The sequence below is a fragment of the Chroicocephalus ridibundus genome, chromosome 16 (genome assembly GCF_963924245.1).
Source record: "Chroicocephalus ridibundus chromosome 16, bChrRid1.1, whole genome shotgun sequence".
Classification (NCBI taxonomy): Eukaryota; Metazoa; Chordata; class Aves; order Charadriiformes; family Laridae; genus Chroicocephalus; species Chroicocephalus ridibundus.
The window spans coordinates 5,549,423-5,570,062 of record NC_086299.1 but is presented as its reverse complement, the minus strand read 5'-3'; the positions used below and the strand labels follow the sequence as shown (position 1 = coordinate 5,570,062).

At 46.6% G+C, this 20,640-nt stretch overlaps 2 protein-coding genes and 1 long non-coding RNA gene across 3 annotated transcripts in view; 1 reads left to right on the top strand and 2 right to left on the bottom strand.

Moving 5' to 3' along the window:
* Nucleotides 1-1,584: 1,584 nt before the first annotated feature.
* Nucleotides 1,585-2,573, bottom strand: LOC134524224 (natriuretic peptides A-like). Its single transcript, XM_063354057.1, has 3 exons — nt 2,293-2,573; nt 1,884-2,178; nt 1,585-1,731 (listed from the first exon to the last, which is right to left on the bottom strand). The coding sequence occupies exons 1-3, from the start codon at nt 2,401-2,403 to the stop codon at nt 1,706-1,708; spliced, it is 432 nt and encodes a 143-aa protein (XP_063210127.1). The 5' UTR covers nt 2,404-2,573; the 3' UTR covers nt 1,585-1,705.
* Nucleotides 2,574-7,778: 5,205 nt separating this feature from the next.
* LOC134524129 (C-type natriuretic peptide 1-like) lies at nt 7,779-9,882 on the bottom strand. The gene is made up of 3 exons (XM_063353842.1): nt 9,784-9,882; nt 8,334-8,651; nt 7,779-7,889 (listed from the first exon to the last, which is right to left on the bottom strand). Exons 1-2 carry the CDS (start codon nt 9,880-9,882, stop codon nt 8,346-8,348), a joined length of 405 nt encoding a protein of 134 aa, XP_063209912.1. The 3' UTR covers nt 7,779-7,889; nt 8,334-8,345.
* Nucleotides 7,983-20,640, top strand: part of LOC134524130 (uncharacterized) — a 32,986-nt gene continuing 20,328 nt past the window's right edge. The window contains exon 1 of the long non-coding RNA XR_010073498.1: nt 7,983-8,120. This is a non-coding gene — a long non-coding RNA (uncharacterized LOC134524130). The remainder of the gene's footprint in view (nt 8,121-20,640) is intronic.

The window sequence follows — 20,640 nt, the reverse complement described above, 5'->3', positions numbered from 1 at the left end:
TCCCCAGCATCCCAGGGTGTGGGGTAGGAGGTGTTGGGGACATGAGGCTCCATTAGAAAGCAGCTCAGAGCAGAGAGGGAGAGCACCAAGGGTGCGCTGCAGGGAGGAGGATGGCACAAGGACAGAGCTCAGCTGAGGGTGACGCTGCCCTTTCCCCAGCAGGTTGGTGAGGTGTCCTTGGTTTTCAGCCCTGTAGGGCTGACTGTAAGCCATGGGGCTGGTGTCATGTGGATTCCTTCTGGTGATAGCTCTGTCCTAGCTGACGCCCCTAACTGCTGCACATCCTTCCAGCAATGTCCGTTCTCCTATTGCCATAGCGCAGCTGAAGAGTGCTAGAGTTACGATCAGTGTGAGCTGATCGTAAAGATCCGTTGTAGTTCTGTTCTGAGGAGGAGGCTGGATTTGGATGCCTTTCATCTCACAGTGACTAAACCCTTTGACAAGACTGTGCTGTACCCCACGCAAGCTCTCTTTCTCTGCCTCGCAATTTGGTTAGATTAAGAAGGAAATGAAGAGACAAGGCCATCAGTGCGGGAAACAAAAGGGAAATGTAATCATGTCTGGTACAGGGCTTGCAGCATCACCAAGATCATAGTACAGGCCATACAGCAATTGAGGTAGTTAAGTTGCCTCACTTTTTCCAGGGGGGAGGAAACTTATTTTAATCCCAAACGTGGATTGTTTCTCTCGCTGATCGGGATGTATTGTCTCTGTGGTGTGGCTGCCCCTTCCTCTGCTGGTCTCCCCAGGCTCAGTGCAGGCAGCTCTCAGTTCCTTTGGAGGAGGGTATTGGGCAGTGCCTGGAGCCTTTCTGCCCGTTTAGGGCTCCCTGCGCTTCACAGCCTTGTCTTGAGAGCGCTTTGCACAAGACCCGGGCAGAACAGGGAGGGGGCTTCGCTGAAGCCGAGTGCCGTAAGCTCGGGGAAGAGCCGCCCGTCCGAGCTGCCCCGGGCCGGGAAAGTCGGGCTGGGCAGGGGGGAGGCCGAGCCCCGGGCAGGCCGGGGGAGCCCCGGGCAGGCGGGAGGAGCGGCGGGAGCCCGGCGGGGCCGGCGCTCGGGCTGCGGGGCGACTGGCGTCTGTCCCGGGTCCTGAACGCCGCCCGCCGCCCGGCCGCCGCCAAGTGTATTTTTAAAGCGATGCAGCCCCTCCGTCCTTAGCGGCACCCTGTGCCGGTTCGCCGTGCCAAGCTTGGCGCTGATACCAGCGGCTTAGCCCGTGGGACAGGGACGCGTGTAGGACACTACCTGGAATTAACCCCAAGCCCGGTGCCCACCTCCTGCTCCTGGGAGGATTCGCAGCGTTTGCAAAGGCATCCCAGCTCACTGCCACCCTGACAGTGGCTCTCTAGTGCAGCGTGGAGGGTCACTGGAATGATCATTGTCCTGGAAAGATGCAACCACCATCCTTCCTGCTGCTGCGACCCTCCGGCAAAGGCTTGTGCGGGTCTGGTGGAATGTTCTGGCCAGGGTGGGGACTGACCCCTTAGTGCAGAGAGAGGGGAGAGCTCTTGCGGGGATTTGTGTATCCTCTGACCGTCTGCTACGCCGTGACCGAAAAAAACACTCACAAAAGGCAATGCAGGTTTTGTACGAAAGTTTATTGCTGCATACTCCACTCCCGCGGGGGCTCCGGGGGGAAGTCTGGCTGGCTGGCTGCTGGACACCGGCCTGGAGGCTCAGGAAGCGCCTGGGAGCCGGTCCCGGCTTCAGCTTCTCCCTCTCCTCCAGAAACCTGGCAGAGAAGGGGAGAGAGCTGCCGGGGGAGCCGCTCCGAGGCTTTCAGCCAGGGACAGCGGCCGCTCTCAGCGGCTGCCCCGGCCACCTCTCCGGCCTCCCCCGCCTCCCTGCACCGCGGGCTGCCGCGGGCTCTAACCCGGGACCTACGGGCTTTGTACTGGTTGCATCCCAGCCCCGTCTGCGCTCCGATCCTCTCCATCCTCGTCCCAAAGCAGCCGGAGAAGTGCCTCCGTCTGTAGGAGGAGAGGAGGGTCCTCCATTGGTTCTGCCCCTCCGCCGGCTGGGGAGGGCTGGGCGCCGGGTACGGGGCAGCCGGCGGGCCGCTCTCCGCCCCCGGCAGGTCCCACTCGGAGCCGCCGTCCTCAGCCCCGGCCACCGGTTCGTCTTCCAGGCCCGGTTCCCCTTCCTCCTCCCGGAGCTGCCCCAGCGCCTTCAGGAGGTCCTGGAGAGGGAAGGAGAGGGGAGGAGCGACGGCCGTGCGGGGGGACAGGGAGCCCCGCTTCGCCCCGGCGGGACGGGTAGGGGTGGGAGCCCCGGCCCGGCCCGGCCCCGGTACCTGCAGGGACCGCAGCTCCGCATCGTGCTCGCCGTCGGCCGGCTGCGCTCCTGCCCACGGCAGGACAAGCAGCAGCAGCGAGGCCCCGCAGCACAGACCTGGGAGCTGCATCCTATTCTATCCTATCCTATCCTATCCTATCCTATCCTATCCTATCCTATCCTATCCTATCCTATCCTATGCTAGCTCGGCACCCTGTTGCTGCTTTGCCCATGGATACCTCTCCTTATATCCCCACTCTCTGCCCGGAGGGAGCTCAGCTGCCTCCCGCCAGATCCCCGCAGGAGCCGGAGTGCCACACTCTGCCCTGCAGCTTCGATAAGGGAACTGGTTACAACTGGCCCCACAGGTGACCCTCCAGGTAAGGGGAGTCCCCTGAGCGCAACAAATCCTCCAGAGGAAGAGAACTGCCCCGAGTCGTCTCCTCCCCTCCTGGCAGCACTCATTTTCCCAGTGATTTTCTCCCCCTCCGCTCTCCGTCACTGTTAGGTAGGAGTTGATGCAGTGAAGGGACCTTGCACTTTCTGCCTGTTTGCTGTTCCTCACATCTGCAGGCACACAGGAGCTGTGAGCTGGCACAAGCAGGGGGTTGATTTCCCCTCAAGGGGATAAGGGATGGATCATTTCTCCTCCATGGGGGAGAGAAGTAGGGGGAACTGGAAATTTTCTTCTATCTGCAGCAGCTCCCAACAGCTTTTTCTTCTCTGTATCCATATTTTTATGCTATGCGAATAGACCATGTCCTGAGATTTGGGTTCAGGAGATTTTCCTTCCTTGCGAGTTCATGTGATGATGGTTCTTGCCTTCCTCTGGCATTGCTGGCAGACCGTTCCCCTCTATAGCTAAGAGGCACTAACTTTTTAGTGGCCTAAGCGTGCCTTGAGCGATGGTGTAGCTGACCACTGTGCTATAAACATTACTTGCTCTGCAGCCATGCCTTGGCTTCAGCAGTGAATCAATCACCACCCTCTCCTCATACCCCACCATCTTTCTCATAAATGATGGTGTGTCCTGTCCCTCACAGCTTGGGTTGGGGCAAGAAATTCCTATGGAACAAATGTTGTTTCCAGAAAGCCCAGGCACCTTGCTCAAAGAAAGAGATTTTCTAGACCTTTGGATTTATGCTCTGCAGATAAAAGTGTCAGAATTACCAATTTGGTGACTGTAACAGGCAGCCTGTTTGTATGGAACTTTCTCTTATTTCGCCTCAGAGCTTTGCAGCAGTTTCTGCAAAGTAACTTTCAGTAAAACTTTCACCTTCTTTCCTGTGTGAGTGGCAAATTTCAACTACAAATGAGTACAATTTCCTCTGGTCCCGGGGTGCAAATCAAGATGACCCTGTTAGATCCTTACAGAACAAAAGGCAGAACCTATTGATATCCTGTGGGTAGAGCAGCAGACAGGGTCCTTTCAATCACCGCCTGGGTAATGTTAAAGCAATTGCACAAAGTCTCTGCCTTCTGGCCTCCTCGTTTGCTTAGCCAGTATACTCATACATTTCTCTGATTTCACTTGATATGCAGTGATTTCTGCTTGGGCCTTTAATGCAGAGACTGTCCTAAAGCTCAGCAAAGCCAAAGAAAGCCTTTTGTCTAAGTTTAGAGGATTTTGAACCAAGCTGTTTTGGTCTTACTATTACTAGGTGCTGTATGAACAAGCAACAACATGTATTATGTTTTTACATCTCCTTCCCCCATTGTCTTGTCTTTCTGTTCCACAAGTCTACCTACAGCTGACATAATTTATCTTAGATTGGAAGCAAACAGGTAATATCAGCCGGGGTGGGACAACGATCTCTGCGTCCAGCAGTTTTAACAGTTGGCAAGTGGTTTTGTTTAAAGCATCACAGCAATGAAGAATCTGGCAGAGAAATGAAGTGTGTGTTTTGAAAGTACGGTACAGAAGGAAGGAAGCTCGCATCAGGTGGGAGTGTTATGTTGATAGAGAAGAACAGCAAGATAGCTGAGGTGAGGATGTGCATCATCCTCAGTTTTGTGTGTAGTAAAGACAGACAGGAGTGGAAAGGGATAAAGCAGTGACTGTACAGGATCTGTGTGATGACCAAGGGAAATAAGTACAACTTGGCCCTCTAATAATAAACTAGGCAGACTTGAGCCTTGGATGAGACCAAATCTTGATTGCTTCCTAACATCACTTATAAACAGGTACTCCAAAAGCAGACACATTTGAGAAAAATATCTGTATGTTCCTTTCTGTGTAGGAGTAGTTTTATTGTAGGCTTTTCTCATCAGCAACTTCTGTAATCCTAGTCTGTAAATTCATGCTGCTTAGTGGAGATGGAAATGACACAGCTAGAGATGAGCTTCCTCCATCTGACTGGCATGCTAACTTCAAAGGTTAGCTTTGATTATTTAAATGCTAATAGAACTCACCAAATTACCTAAAGTACAAACACACCTGGCTTTGGTCCTAGGGATCTAATTAGGGAGCCTTTTATGTGAAATAAATTGTTCTTGCTTTCTGAAAAGTGGCTTTTTAAAATGTTCACACAAAACGCCAGGTGATGGGATGGCACGTTACCAGCTCAGCCTCTGTGGAGTTGGAGCTCTTATCTGTTTCTTACTCATCTTCTGTAGGATTCTGTTCACAAGTGCTCACAGCTCAGTCTTCAATCTCCTCTGACCTCTGTTATTTTATCTGCAAATAATTTCAGTGACCCACAGTTTATGTTAGTGTAGCTGAGTTTGGAAAAAGGCTGAGGATGTCCAGGAAACTAACTCCAGTACCACTTACCCTTCATTGGATTTTCAGTGTATTCAGTGTTGAAATTTCAACATCAGGAAGCTTTTATGCCTATGAGAACGTGCCTGCTCCTAGGGTTACTGAGAGCTGGGAGCAAACTCTCAGACCCAGGATTATTAGGAAGGAGGCTGTAACCTTCACGTTAGCACCAACTGTCACAAGATACTAGCTCTTCATTGTTTGACTCCCTGTAGGCTGGGTGGATTAACCGTTCCACCATATAGGTTGCACCTGGGCCAGGCCTGGGGCTAGCATACCTGAGGACGGACTCTATTTAAGAGAGCTGGATGCTTTGTGTCAGGCTCCCACAAGTAAGCATGTTTGCGTCTTCTTAGCATAAGTAAAGTGTTGTGTTTTGAGGGAAAAGAAGTTAAAATCTCTTCCTAACTGTATGAAGGTATGTTAAGTTAGAACAATGAATCAGAAATCTCTTTGCTCATGTTTATGTAGGGCAGAGGTCTTTGTATGATGGAAACTGCAGCCCGGGAGAGTGTTATCTGTATGGCCCAACAAGAGTCCAGACTTCCAGGAGAACTTGTCCATGGATTACTGTGCAGTCTATGGGGCTCTATCTAGAAAAGCTGTTCATACTGATCAGGCTGCAGTGTTAGTTTTAAGACATGCATAGCCTGTCTGTTGATACGTGAATTATGCTGATTACTGCTTTACTCTTTCATCCTCCATTCTTCACTTTAATTCTTCATCTGACTGGTGAAATGCTTCATTTTATTATTGTTTTGCTTAGGAAAGGCAACACAGAATATAATAAATTCATTACATGGAGTATTCCATTATTCGAGAGCCTGTACTGAGGGGTGGCTATGTAAGTGATGAGACCATTCCTTACCAGTGTCTGTCTGTTTAGGGCATTTTCACTGTTGCTGCTGCGTTGTTCTCAAAGTTAACTTAAACAGAGTAAGTAGCAAACAGCATAAGACCTAATAAAGACTGTTAACCAGAGAAGCCTTTAGGATACGTTGTTGATTTTCCTGCTCAGGATTTGTGTTGATAGCCTCATAACTACTGGTCTGAGGAGAGAAAGATTCTGGAGGATGGAGTAGCCATAGACAGGTAGAATTAGTGGTAATTTCTAAATATGCAAGAGAGATTGAAAGAATAAAAGATTGCAAGAAAATAGAGAAGCTGTTGGTACCTTGTGCAAGGGGAGGGTATCTCCATTAACAAATCATTCTGTGCTTTCTGGTCTCAGATAGTCAGCTCTGAAGTGTAGAATCATATGTTTAGGAGCTGCTTGTTGTGATGTTATTCCCAGAGCAAGTCTGTGGCTTCAGGGTGGAAACTATATATTGCAAATAGCAGGAGAGAACAACAAAGCTGTCTCTAGTTTGGTTCTGAATAGCTCCCCAATGAGTCCTGGGTTGCCTTCGTTATATGGGAATTGTGGTTAGAAGGAGCAGAACTAAATCATAGAGTTTAAGTCATTGAGGCAGACCCAGAAACTGGATCTGTAGCTGCTCTGTGCAAACAGGCTTTCTTAATGAGAGCTGAGCTGCCAGAGATTCAGAGCGCATGCAGCTAGAAGGCTGCTGATGAACTTGCTTTGCATAGATGTTTGTGCTCCGTGTTGCAGTTTATATCCAGGGGTCCTGTTAGGAATAGGTTCATTACCAGAATATTTTCTTCCAGGATCATCTGTCTTGTGGGCAAGAAGATGGGAGGAGTACAACTGTGTAGCCCATCTGTCCACTCCAAGCAAAAGGCTGGAAGTGAACAGCTGTGCCTTCATTTGTGACCGTCAGCAAAGACATTTGTGTGAGCAGCCTTATGGACTTCCATGGAGCTGCTTGCAGAGTTCAGCTCTCATCAGTGTCGGGACAGCACAGTCATGGTCTTGGCAAACCAGCCTTCATACAGAATTCCTTTGGCTCAGGATGTTTGCCAAGTAGCTCTTCTCCCATTTGTTCATAGTTAGATTCAGTGAATACTGGTCAGATACACATATTTTTTATACAATCTTGATTTTTTTTGTTGAAAAATACTTTGCGCTATCTGGATCTGCCTGTGGAAGAGTACGTGGCCTTTAACTTTCTTTAAAGTAGGTAGCATTTTTTTTGTACAAGGTAAGATATACTAGTAAGAAACGAGTGTTTTCCTCTGTCAGTGGCAGATCCAAATGCAGAGTAACAGCTTTCTACTGATGTCAGCTAAGACAGCTACCCTTTTAGTTCAAATTGTGGTGGTCAAACACTTGGGGCTTTGTGTCCTGGTTTCTGATGGCTTTTGTGAAGATGGCTATGTCAGTCTTCTTCCTGTTATACTTAGGTTTAGATAGTAGTATCAACTTCAGAAAGGTTCCTTTGGTAAAAAGAAGGGCTTATTTGATTGGGGTGGGGTTTTTTTGTTTTTTTTGTTTTTTTTTTTAAAAGCGCCTAAGAAGTCCTTTTTACCAGAAAGCAGCCCTCTGAAGTGCTTCTGAATTCTAGTGGATTGTGTCTAACTGCAAACTGGGGCACTGTTTCAGTCAGGAATGATGCATGAAAGAATCACAGCAAAGGCTTGAAGCAAATTCACCAAATTATGGAAAACAGTTTATTATCTGTGACATAATGAGACTTGTTTATTTATACATTTAATACACAAAGAGTACAAATGGCTTTTGTAATTGAAATTCAGATAGATGTTCACAAATTATTACTCCGATACAAATAGACAGTACAGCAATGGTGTGTTCTACTGGCCGAGTAATTCAGGGGATGGGTGGGGTGCAATTCGCTCAGTACGTCGTGTAGTAGATGGATTGGTGGAGCCGATGTGAATAAGGGCTGAATATCTCTCTGAAAGGCAAGAGATCCTTTGAAACCTCAAAGTCAGTCCTGTCAAGAAAGCAGAAGAATAAGTAAAAGAAAGAGAAGTGGACAGGATTTCACACATGGAAATTAACTGATTTCTTACTGTTCTAGGGCCAGGTTCAGCTCCACTGTTCTGCTCAGAGTTTCTTTGGATTGACACAAGCATCCCTGGGGAGCTGGTGAAAATCTCTCTGATCTGGCTTCTGTGACAAGATGAAACACATACAGCTGACTTGGAGGAAGGAGTGAAAGCAGGTAAAGCAGAGATGTGGCGTCCATAGGTTTTAAGTATACGTCTGATGACAGTGAGTTTTGAGGAGGGTAAAATTAGTAAACTGTGTTTGCGATAGGAGGGTAAAAGTAACTTTTAGGCACCATTTCCTTAAAGCTGAATTCAATCTGCTCTTCTGCATACCAGTGCAAGTTATACACAAACACAAAGACCATCTGTCTCTGGCTTTCTCTTACCATAGTAAGCAGTTAGCATCCCAGTCCACTCAGTGACCCGATTCTGTCCAGCTTGACACCAAAACAGCCCCTGGAGAGGCCCTTTTTGCTTCTACCTCGGTATCTACGGGGTAATTTTAGGAGATCGCTGAAGAACCTCTGGACAGCACTATCACCCATGGACACGCTCTCAGGCTGGTCCCTGGTGTTTTGGGTCCACTGGAATTCAGGGTCTTGCTGGTCAAAGGCACCTGTTGGGATCATGTCGTCTTGCTCACGGTCCCTCTCTTCTGAGAGCAGGGGATGCTCCAGGTCCTCATCTAACAGTTTGGACAGACTCTGAAAAAAGGGAAAGGCGGTGAGGGAGGAGAGGAGAAAAAGAAGGGGTTCTGGGAACTCTCATTATTTTCTTATAAGCCATGCTCAGTGCCAAGTTTGGAGAAACTTATTTTGAACATTTATCAAAAGATGAAAGTACTTGAAGTGATTTCTGAAGCTGATGATGCTTATCTTTAGTTTCTTCTGGCTCACCAAGCTGCTTTGAGCTAACACTGTATGCTCTCTCAAAACGCTCTAAAGCTCTATGCTGTTACCATATTCTAAAGTTCTGAGCTGACAAACTGATGGTTAAGTCTTTCCTGGAGCTGGGGATCTGGGGTTTGGGCTAAATTGTGAAAGAAAATGAAAGAGGCTTGGTCAAGAGTGAATAAAGAACAAGAAAAAATGGTTGATACCTTGGAATAATAAGAGAAATTATGTGATGACAGGAGACATGCTGAAATTGATGCTAGAAGGATTGTATATTTCTTTACAGATTGGGAGGCTACTTCATATTTGGGAATACCAGATCCCTGGTTAGGTAGCTGAAATGTGTTTTCCTAATGACTTGGAATTCCTGCACACGCGAAAACACACACAAACACACACACACACACACTCTCTCTCTCTCTCTCTCTCTCTCTCTCTCTCTCTTTTTCTCATGTTCTACCTCTGGGACTCACAAGCAGTCCCTGCTTTACTGAGCTGAGGAGGAGATCATGCAGGTACAACCCATTAATTCCTTTTTCAGGTTAAACCGAGGGCTTCAGGGAGGAGCATGCAGGTGACTGCTCTAGGGCTCTAGAGAAGAGTCCTTCCAGAAAAATTTCTTTTACTCTAAAAGCTTATTGCTTTACTCAGTCCCAGGATGACCCTAAATCTGCAATCCCCAAAATGACCCCACAGGAAAAAAAAAAACATTTCCCTTTCAACTGCCTTGTGTGATCAGAAATTTAAATCCAGTAATCGATGACTCTAGTTTCCCTCCATTTAATAACTGTGTCTGCCCACCTCAGGGTTCCTGCTGTTGTGATCTATTTGAATGTCTCCTACTGCTTTAGCTGGGCTTGGAAGAAATGGAATTAATCTGAAGTGTCCAAGTCCTAAAGAAGTACCAGCTTCTTTCAGTTCTAATGAGCAGCCGGTCACTTACCTGTAAGCTGGAAGTGGGCCTGGCCCTTGCCTGGTTTTGACTGACAATAAGCAGCAGAAGGAATCCAGGACAAAAAAGAAGTTTCAGGTTCATCTTCATGTTTTGGTGTCTCTGATTCCTCTTCCCCTTCAGTCTCTCCAGTTCAGTGTTTCTCTGTGTCTCCAGCTACCAGCCTTTATATCTTCCTCCAACCCCTCCCAAGTCTACCTTTTGAGTTCCTGCCAGTGCAAGGATTGGTTTGAGGTTCTGATCTGTTTTCCCAGGAGGAGGAGGGAGGAAATAGTTCTCTTTTCTAATGGCGAATAAAAGGAGCATTTTACACTTAGGCAATGCAGCATCATTCTGTTGCTGTGGATCTGAAGGTCCCTGCAGCCTGCTGTCTTGGTGCCGCTTACGTACGTCAGTTTGCTTAGCGCAGTATTCCTTGGGTTGACTGCTAAACCTTTCCTTTCCATCCAGAGAAAAATAATTGTGAGAAAAGTATAAAGTGAGACAGGAAGCAAATTATATCCACTACGCATTCACCTGGCTCCTTTGTCACAGTGAAGTACCAAATCAGAGGGATGGGGGTCTCATAAAACATGCTGTGTCAAAGCAAGGTGTTATTACCTAACATAATAATATGGCATTGGTAACCTATGAGATGAAAGAGTGTTATTTGGAAAAGGGAAATCCCTAGTCCTAAAAACATGCCCAGTTGCGTTAATTACTGGCCTGAATGACAGGGAGGGTGGCTGAAACCAGGCTAACAGGCACAGAAAGCTTCTGCATGGCTTAAGTTGAGGAAGGAATTCCTATTCTCCCCTGGATCCAGATTAAAACATTTCCTCTATGTGTTCTTTCTCAGGTTTTCATACACAACTTGTATTAAATCTGAAAGTAGTCTGAAAGGAAGCACAGCTTTTCTTTGCAACATGTACAGGGACATTAAAGAGCTGCAGGAGCAGAATGTGTGTTTGGTGTACACTTTTTTTCTTTCTCTCTTCCTTTTTCTTTCTCTCTTCCTTTTTCTTTCTCTCTTCCTTTTTCTTTCTCTCTTCCTTTTTCTTTCTCTCTTCCTTTTTCTTTCTCTCTTCCATGAATTGAAGCACCAGCTTCAAACAAAATGAACTCTGTCAAGTGTTAGAGGGAGCAGAAGAAACTGATTCAGTTCTCAGCCAGGGTCTCGAGGGTATTTAAATTACTGCTGTTGGCCAGACCTCCCTCTACTGTACAAGCCCCTGGGAGATATGTTGGTGCCCTAATGAAGATGTGTGCAGATAAACGATTCTCCGAACACCTCGTCTATTCTAATGAGCGTTTTACTAGGTTCCATACCCAGCAATGACCCTTTTCCTGTTTTGTGGGCATTGGGGAAGAGCAGCGATAAAATCTGTTAAGTTGCATCTTTTGTAGGGGCTTGATATTTGGCCCCACTGAAAAATGGAAATGCTCTTGAGTAAGCAATAACACGTCTTGATCTTTCACTGCATTTTTACACACATGTGATGCAGAAAGCTAAAGGCCATTAAGCTGAATCTGTATGGAGTAAATGGAAATGAAGGACCATCTGGCACTTTTCATCTCATCTTTGAGGTTAAGAGTCTTGTTGGTACTGAAAGCTTGGAAAAAATGATTCTGTGATGTGCCAGCAGGTTTAATATTTTCATCCTTTTTTCATCTGCAGATCAGTTTAAGACACAATTGTGTGTTTCTAGAAATGGGTATTCTAAGGAGGCAGCTTATGAACATCCTCTGGGACAGAAAGGGAGGTCTGATGTTATTGCATTGTTGGGATTTCTTTGTTGGTGGTGTTGATTAAAACCACATTTGACCTGAATCTTACTAGAAAATGAAATCATCATTTCAGAGGTTTGAGGTGTGTACTTTGCAGTGTAACAAGACAGTAAGAGAAGATCGGGACAGTTTGGGGCTCATTTCTTCTCTGAAAAAGCCCTAGGGTTGGTTTGTTGGTTTGACTGGCTTGTCTGCATACGTGTGGATAATAAATTTTCTTCACCTCAAGATATTTGAACTGATTTTGGGGGACTTCTCAATTATGTCTCTGGTAACTGTTGGAAATATATACACTGGCACAGTCCTCATCTATGACTACGTTGGTAAAATCAGAATAATTACAGTTGGAAATGACTTCTGGAGGTCTGTGGTACAATCTTGTGCTAAAAGCAGAGCCAATTTAGATCAAATTGCTCAGTGCCTTGTCAAGTTAAGTTTTGAAAATCTTCAAGAAAAAATTACTTCCTAATATCTAGTTATAATTGTCCTTGTTGTAATGTGTGTCGTTGCCTCTCATCCTAATGTTGTGCAGCTGGATACTGTCCTTAAGCAGAACAAAAGTATGTTCCGTATCCCAAAACAATGACACTCAATGTGAGTGCTGCATAACCTCGACAACGAGGACAGCTTCAGTCCGTCTAGTCAACAGCTGGGATCAAATCAGATTTAGTGCAGTGGAAAGAAGTAGTTAGAAAAAGTAAGTCATCCAGCAAAAGTCCTTGCTTTTACATTCTGGATCTCCTCAGGGTTTAGAGTAGCATCAAAAATCAGTATCTGAATATTCACAGCAATTTCAAAAATTGCCATTAGAGACTTCCACAACAAACTTCAGTCTACAAGAAGGGAGGAACCCCTGAGGACAGCAGAAAATATCTGGGAGATAGGAAATGGCTTTGTGCCCATTTCTGAGACGATTTGAGTCTTCATTTGTATGGCGAATCCTCCATATAGTGTGGAAGGAACTATCAAGTTGCTCATCTCCAACAGTAAATTGTTTCCTAGCTTACCGAGATATTTCTCCTGTACCAGCAGAGATATTATTTCGTATTAAAAGAGTAGAGTTAGGGCATACAATTCCTCTGGGAATATATCTGCCTCATCTCTACAGGCTGCTGTGAGGAAGGTGAGCTCTGAAGTTGATAGTGTGTGGCATGCTTAGACAGGTACCGTTAGAGCACTGCCGCAGTAACTCATTATCCTCCTTCTCTTCCCTAGCTCAGTGACCCCTTTCGGCTTCCCCCTCCTTCCCCCTGGCTCAGGCCAGCATTTCCTGGCTCACTGCAGCTGGCTGAAAGGGCAGTGACGTGTTTGGAGCACTTTTGTCAAAGTCGGATCACCAAGTCCTTGATGGAAGCTGGCACCAGGGGCCCCTCATTACAAGACATTAACATTTAGCTGTGGGTATCCAAGCATTTGCCTAGTTGTCCCCCTCCCTTGCCCTCTCCTGAGTGGTCTAGCGACTGAGCTGGGGCAGGTTCAGTGCACAGCATCATCATGAGCCCAGGCTTGGCTGGTAATTACCCGGCTGCGGGTGCTCTGCTTGCTCTTCTGGCACTTTTTTGCCTCTACTTAGGTTATGTGCTGACAGCAAGGCCCTGCTGGAGGAGGGAGCACAGGGGGATCTGCAGCAGCCATTGTCTCTGCAGAAAAACGACTTGGCACAACTCACCTGCTGTAAAGCTGGAATGTGTCCACTGGATCTGCACCAGCGCAATCCAGAGAAGAATTTGGTCCCTACCTCAGGGATGGCTGGGACTGTGTACTGGGAGGAACTCTGGTCTCCTGGTGTCTGTGGTAGCCCATCTGGGGGCAGTAAGCCAAACCTTCACGACTGGGTGACTCAGAAGGGACTTCCCTTGTGGGCTGGTCATGCCACTGCACACATTTCCTCGCTCCTCTTGCTGTCCAACAGCACTTTCTGTGGAGCTGTAAAGGCCAGTAAGAGGATAGATTCAGTGCAGACCCCACTCTTCTAGAGTCCCAAGAATGCATTTTGCCTTTGCCTGATCTGTTCTGCTCTCACTAACGCTCACTGATCTCTTTTGATAGGGGTGACAAGGGGTATTTTCTTCTGTAGCCCTTTGGGACAAGAAGAGGCATAGGCCACCCGAGGACAAGGAGGGCAGCAGGCTGGCATTCAGTAGCAGGTTGTAGGTGGCTTTGGAGCATTGGGTTTTGATGGCAAAATTTTAACATTAGGTTTGTCAGGCACATTTTATCACATTCTGCTGACACTAATGAAGCCCAGCAGGGAAGCAGCAGTGAGGGAGGGGGTGAAATAGCTGGAGATTGTGCTCAGTGCCAGTCAAATGGCTGTCTCAGTATGGTCTGTGGCTCGATGCTGCTTGCTGGGAGAGTACTTGGGCCCAATTCTGATCTCTGCCGCAGCAGGGTTGGAAGCAAAGAGGCTGTGTGGGATTTCTGTATCTGGCCTCTAGCAGCCATGATCAGTCTGACTTCTCTCGTTATCCCCCTGTGCTGGCACTTGGATGGCATTAGGGAGAGAAGTGCAACGTCCACTGATTCATTGGTGGTGTTCCTGGCTCCCTTTGCAATGATTCATCTCCCAAAGGAGTTTTTCCTTCATGCATGAGGGCATTTTTAGGTCCTGCTGTGTGGTTTGATGCTAAAGATCCGTGACTTTGCTCTGTGCTAGTCTTGCTGACGTTTATAACAATTTTGCTGTAAATTCTTTTGACATCTAGAGGCAAGCTGGTTTTCCCGAGGTACTTTAAACACACAGAGTCCACTTGCCTGTGGTTCAGCACTCTGCAGCGAATGGTATCCTCAACTCTCAAAGGAAAAAGTGGAGAAGGAATGGATCAAGTTATAGATGCAAACAATAGTCATAGAGCAGTGTAAAGCAGATGAAATAAATGTGAAAACTGCTGGAGAGCTGCCATGAAAACCACAGGGGGCTTTTACAGGTTGTAGTACTGGAGAAGATTCTCAGATTAATCATGGTAGGGTGATGGGAAGAAAGGAGGAGTTTTGTATTAGACAAATGTGAGAAGTAAGTGGGGAATGAAGGCTAGGCAAATGCTGTAGGGTCAGCTGAAATAAAATTCAGGATTTTTGGAGACACTAGTAAAATGGATCCTGAAACAACCAGAAAATGAGCTGAGGTGTTTGGAGCAATGGCACAAGAATTCTGTTTGGTGCCTGGTGAGAGGCAGAGGCTTAAAGTACTACTCACGTTCCATAAATCCTCACCTGAAACTATACTTTTGGCTAAGCTTCATCTCTAGCAAGATGAACATCTGGCTGCCCAGTTGTTTTGGAAAGGTGGGAACGTCAACACAGGCAAGTTGTAGGTATTCACCCTGCAGCTGAGAACATGGATTAGCTGTGCATGGTTTTAAACCACGTAGGTCCTTTTAGTCCTGTGGTAGCCAGTCTTTCCGCCCCTGCTTTTTAAGTTCGTTCTCAGAAATTCTTAGGCTGATCTTGAGATTACATTCCCCAGTTGTCTTGAGCTGTGAGAGAGATTTTCCCAGCACAACTAGAAGGTCATTCCTGTGAGATCCCACCTAGCGTTTTTGCTTCGGATTGACCGCCTTTGTCGTTAACCAGGTGTGTGGTGACCTCTTCTGGTGAGTAGAGAATATGCCTCCAAGTTCGGTTAGAACAAGTTCTGGGGTTTGTTTTGTTTTTGTTTTTGTTTTGTTTGTTTTTTTGTTTTTTTTTTTTTGTTTTTTTTTTTTTTTTTTTTTTAAGAAAAGAGAACAGATCAGACACTGAGAGGTTTTGATAGGATGACCACTTCAATCTTTGATTCAAGAACATGGTACATACAGTACCAGAAGGGGCTGAGTGGCTCTTTTGCGGACTTTAGACTCTAGTAGCCATGTAAGAATGTGCGAGTGGTTGTGTCTTGGGAAGGCACATGTTGTGTGTGTGATATATGAATGAGTGGGCATGACATATAAAAGCTTGTGTGTACAGCAGGGTCAGATGTTCTGGTGGGTGGCTAAGTTTAGATCCACCACTAAATGTGTTGATCTGGACTCTTATAATGGATTTTGCAGAATATACGTTTCTGTAAGAAGGGATGGGCACAGGGAGGATATTTCTTGAGCACATTGTCTGGGGTAACATTTGCCAGTTTTTTCTTTGCAACCTAACGCATCCTGGAATAGCTTGGAGCGCTGTCAACAGTGCCCATTCATCTGGAAGTTTTGCTAGCCAAGAAGCCAAATAAAGGGGCAGGTGGTCACGCTATCCCATTGTGCTATTTATTGCTGCATGCCATTTGTCAGTATAGAGTGTGCAGAAGAAGCAGCCGTTTCTAGAAATGGCTAAACAGCTACAGGAATGAAATGGCACCTGTCCCAGAAGTTGCTGTGGTTGTTTACTTCCCCTCTCTCTCCCCTAATAGACTGGTGATGAACCTAAGAATAACTTGACTTTCTAATAGCCATTACATAAAGCCTGTCCTCCACTAAATGCTCTGTAGATTTTCCCCAACCTGTGAGCGAGCGGTGCTGTGCATAACCTCAACTTTGTATTCTCAGGGCAGGATCCCGATTGTCCATTAGTTTCAACATATCTCAGACCCGTGGACTTTCCTTGACTAGAGAGTTGTGTCGCTAGGTCCTTGCTTTTTGAGAACAAGGAGGTAAACTGTCCTGACTTTTGTTTAGCAGAGAATTCATGTGTTTATTATTCTCCCTCCTGCTTACGTTCACAGTCCTCTTCCTTGATGCTTCTCATCAGGTCAGACACAACTGCATACTTGCGTGTGCCCACGCTTGCTTACTAGGATTAGAAGGCAAATCCACAGTGTGACAAGTGGTTGGTGGTGCCAGGAAGACCCTCCTGGGAGTCTGCAGTGGATGCACATTAGGCTCCGTGTGAGCAGGAAGAGAGCTCCTTCCTACCTCGGGCGGGTGAGCTGCAGCGGGAGGAACGCAGCCTCATCCAGAGCTTAGCTAAGCTTCTCTTTCTTAGTAACTCAGTGTAGCTATGGTGACTCTTATCACCCACTGTTCTTGATTTGACAACTCTTCTTTGTTTTCCCAGAAAATACTCACTGTGTTTGCCAAACTTCTGGAAATAGCTACACCCTTTTGTGGTGGAGGATGGTATGGCCGTGGTCCAGAGCGGCAGGATATTTTAGCTGTTGCTTGTCAGCACAGTGAGATGGACGAGTAGCGTCTCAAAAACTAACACTTTTAAGCACTTCTACGATAAGGTGCTCAGGCTACAGGGCTGGAGCCTGTGTTCGTGCTTGAGATAAACTCCCCTGTCAGTGCCACATTCACACCTCCCCTGTCACATTAGGCACCCCATGGTCCTGCCTTTCCCACTAGTCACTTGCTACAAAGCCTCAGCACGGGGGTATCAGGCCCTGTGCCTTTGTCTAGAGTCCCCAGGGGCTGCATTGCTCCATGTGCCCTTCTGGTGACATTGAGGTGGCTAGAGGAAATACTGTGGATTGGAATAGATTTGTCACCAAGAATTGTCACCCTGAACTTTCTTTGGACTCAGCTGCTTCTCTTTAAGATGTGCTGTCTGGATAAAGGAGAAGGGTCTTTCACTCCAGAGCCTGAAGGATTTTTCAACCTATATGGAGCTGAACTCTTTACTCTCATAAATGATACAGCTGTATTGATGTAGGGAAGGCTTTGGCTATTTGCACAAATAAAAAAAAAAAATTGGCTTACAGCTCCATGTGTGCACAGACAGCTTCATGTGTGCACATCAGCAAATAGCACTTTTACGCACAGTTTGCTCACACTGAGTGGAGCAGTCAGGCTTGAGTAGCAGCTGCACATGGAGGGGCTGTGCAGTATGTCTGTGCATGCCTGGTGGGCAATAGGAAATGTCAAACTTGCTTCCCTGTCGGTGATTTAGCTCCATGGCCTGTTCAAAGGGGGTCCTAAATGCCAGCTTTAAGCCTGAACTTTAACACCTTGGTTGCTGTGCCCCATTGCAGAGAGTAGGAGGTCCAAGAGTGTGTTTGATCCATGTCTATCTGAACTTCCCGATCGGGAGCTATTAGCGATAGAACAAGAGGGAGTGGGTTCAAGCTGCAGCAGGGTAGGTTTAGGCTGGACATTAGGAAAAAATTCTTCACAGAAAGAGCGGTCAGACGCTGGAAAAGGCTGCCCAGGGAGGTGGTGGAGTCACCATCCCTGAGTGTGTTTGAGTCGTTTAGATGTGGGGTTGGGGGATATGGTGTAGGGGAGAACTTTGTAGAGTGGGGTTGATGGTTGGACTCGATGATCCCAAGGGTCTTTTCCAACCTAAATGATTCTATAATTCTTCTGTGTATCGACTCACTCTCTTCCGCAAGAGTGGTCTCCGTCTGCTCTGCTTTGAAGGCTGGATGGGAAAGCAATGCAATAGTAAGCAGTAATGGACAGGTAGGGTAAGAATACAACCACGCGATCTGAGTTGGACATGTTACTAGTCCTTTTTACAGGAACTAGTGCTTCAGTGCTTTCTGAAATGTGGGAGAACCCTCCAAAGGATCCTCATTTGAGCACTTAAAACCCATCTTTGAAAAAACCCATCTTGTGAACACGTCTGTGCTGAAAACCCTTACTTGTTCTTAGTTAAAACCAACACGCTAGTATGGCTCCTCTTTGCATAGCTGATAGATGCCACAAAACTTTGGAGACAGAGAATGCTTTTAGCTTCCCTTGCCCACTGGAGATGCTTCGCCTAACTTCTGCATTGTTTGACCAAGAGGATTTGTTTTACCATGTCACCTCCCTGAGGATAGCAGCACATTTTTTTGCTTAGTGTTGAAGTGTGAAGACCATTGTGAGCCATGACATCATATCACGGGCCAGAGCAGATCAGGAAATGACCAAGAAGGCCTAAAATATTGGCCATGGGAAGAATGAATGGAGGAGAGAAGGGATATGATACAGCAACGTTCTTTAGCCTAGATAGGTCAGATGCACCTGACAAGTGTAATAGGGAGAGGACATCTTTGACACTTTAGCACATGATGGTATTTTAGTGCAGAGAGATGGTTTGTGAGAGGTAGAGGTGAACTAGGGTGCAAATCCACTAGATGACATGCTAATAAATCAGAGCTGCCCTTAGACAGTAAGGAGTAAAGGGGATACGGGTCTGAACAGCTAGACTGCTCCAAATCTGACCTTTCTTTAGCTCTAGGAGGCTTAAAGCAAATTATGTGTCCTGATCTCTAACCACAGCCAGCACAGTCATTCCCTCCAGGCACATCAAAACTGCCACTGAGGACAGACACATATGTATATTAATGGCTACGGCTGGTTTTGGGGGGAGTGGAAGAGAAAGAAGGTGGTAATAGAAGAAAAACAGCAAACCACATTTTCTAGAAAATATAATGTTTTTTGAAAAAATAAGTTGTTATAAGTATTCGTTCATAAACTGAATAGTTTCAACTGTTTTTGAACTGATCTAAATCAAACGGGATTAGTCAGTTTAATTAAAAAAAAAAAAAAACAGAGGTCCAAACAGACCTCACTCGCAGACAGAGCTGGTGTTGTCGTGCTGCTCATTTTGTAAATAACCTGCTTTCCAAATTGCTAGAGCACACTTCTCTTCTCTGTAGTTTTCTCTCCTTGTGTCAAGCATTGAGAGCAAGATGATATAGCTAAGCTTATCTCTTTTGGGTCTTTTATTCTGTAATTCTATGGGACACGGGATTGGCCAGTGATTAAAGTATTGCTTTGCGAAGTGGAAATGTGCATCACTCTCGTGATCTTGTCTGCAGTCTGAACAACTGTTTGTGTTTTCCCCCTGCACGAAGTGTGTATGATGCTCCCCTGTCTCACGTGGGTATTATGAAACTCGGTTGTTGTCTGTGCAGCTACGGCAAGAATGAACGAGAGCCTTTGCAGATACTCAGTAATTGCCTAATGACCAGAAAGCTTCTACTGGAGGAGAGAGGCTGTATTTAAAACTTCTATACCTCTTAACTGTAACACTGTGTGGCTTTCCAGAGCTATTTTTTGCACATCCCTAATCATTATACTACTGTACTTTAAACCTCAAAACAGATCCCTACTTACACAGGTCTGAGAGCTTGATTTGGTACCCCTTAACTTAGCTTCAAAGCAAGTCCCTTCATTGAGACAACAAAATGTCCTGTCCTTCCAGGCTGAGCTTCTAGGCGCAGTGCCCGCTGATTCGTTCCTTAATGATCCTGCCAGCTTGAGGCTGCTAAGCACAAGTGTTGGGGAGCCATGTGTGGAAGGCAGAAAGTTCAGAAGGCAGGAATTCCTGGAGCAGCAAGAGGAGGGGGGCGTGACAGGAAGAGGGGACTGATACTTCGCTGAAGAGCCCATCACAAATAGTGCAAGAATAACAGTTCTCTGTCATGGCTACAGATTCCCTTATCTGGGAGCGTTAAGCGGTGGAGCCTGTCAACACTTCTGCCTCGCGCCCTGCTCTGCACTCAGCCGCCTGCAGATACAGAGTGGCTTGAACAAGTTCCAGTGCTCGCTCTCGGAGCTTCCCAGGACCCTGCTGCGCGGCACCGTTGGGCAGCCAGGTGACATCACTGCCAACAGCCATGTAGGCGCTTCCTGTGTCACATTCCCAACTGAAGAGCCTCTTGCCAAATCCTTGTCGTTCTACACAGTCTTTTTAGGAACAAATGGTCTAATTTTAGCCTGACTGCCACAAACACCTTCCTGAAATAGACTCTGACTCTCTCCTGCCTTGTGCATGTTCTTGAGAGTTTAAAAACAAAATCCCTGGTCCTTAGGGTCCACAGCTAAGGCCTCTGTCAGCCTAAATTTGGGCAGTAAGAAATCCCAAGCAGTGCAGTGGGGAAACTGCTGTTGCTGTTAGACCTGTACTGAGCTGAGCGAGGGCAGGAATGTTCCGGAGAGGCAGAAACTCCGGTGATGGCACATCACAAAGTTCTTTGGATCTGGTCCAATCTGGATAAGTTGTTCTGTATTTCAAGGACTTTGCAATAGAAAAAACTTGTTGTTTTCTGGACTGGCTGCAGCCAGATATGACATATGGAAGTACAGTGAATGGACTGACCTAGTGTCCTCTGTGATTTCCTGGGACAATTGCTCTAATAACCATCCTTTCTTTTTGGGGCCTAATGAGATGGGCACTGGCCTA

Bases quoted from the DNA above. Each gene is read 5' to 3' on its own strand.
- LOC134524224 (XM_063354057.1), bottom strand. From the start codon at position 2,403: ATGCAGCTCCCAGGTCTGTGCTGCGGGGCCTCGCTGCTGCTGCTTGTC. The intron at 2,179-2,292 runs GTACCGGGGCCG...TTCCCTCTCCAG, and splicing joins CGGAGCTGCGGTCCCTGCAG to GACCTCCTGAAGGCGCTGGG. The intron at 1,732-1,883 runs GTAGGTCCCGGG...CTTCTCTGCCAG, and splicing joins ATGCAACCAGTACAAAGCCC to GTTTCTGGAGGAGAGGGAGA.
- LOC134524129 (XM_063353842.1), bottom strand. From the start codon at position 9,882: ATGAAGATGAACCTGAAACTTCTTTTTTGTCCTGGATTCCTTCTGCTG. The intron at 8,652-9,783 runs GTAAGTGACCGG...CCCTTTTTTCAG, and splicing joins GGCCCACTTCCAGCTTACAG to AGTCTGTCCAAACTGTTAGA.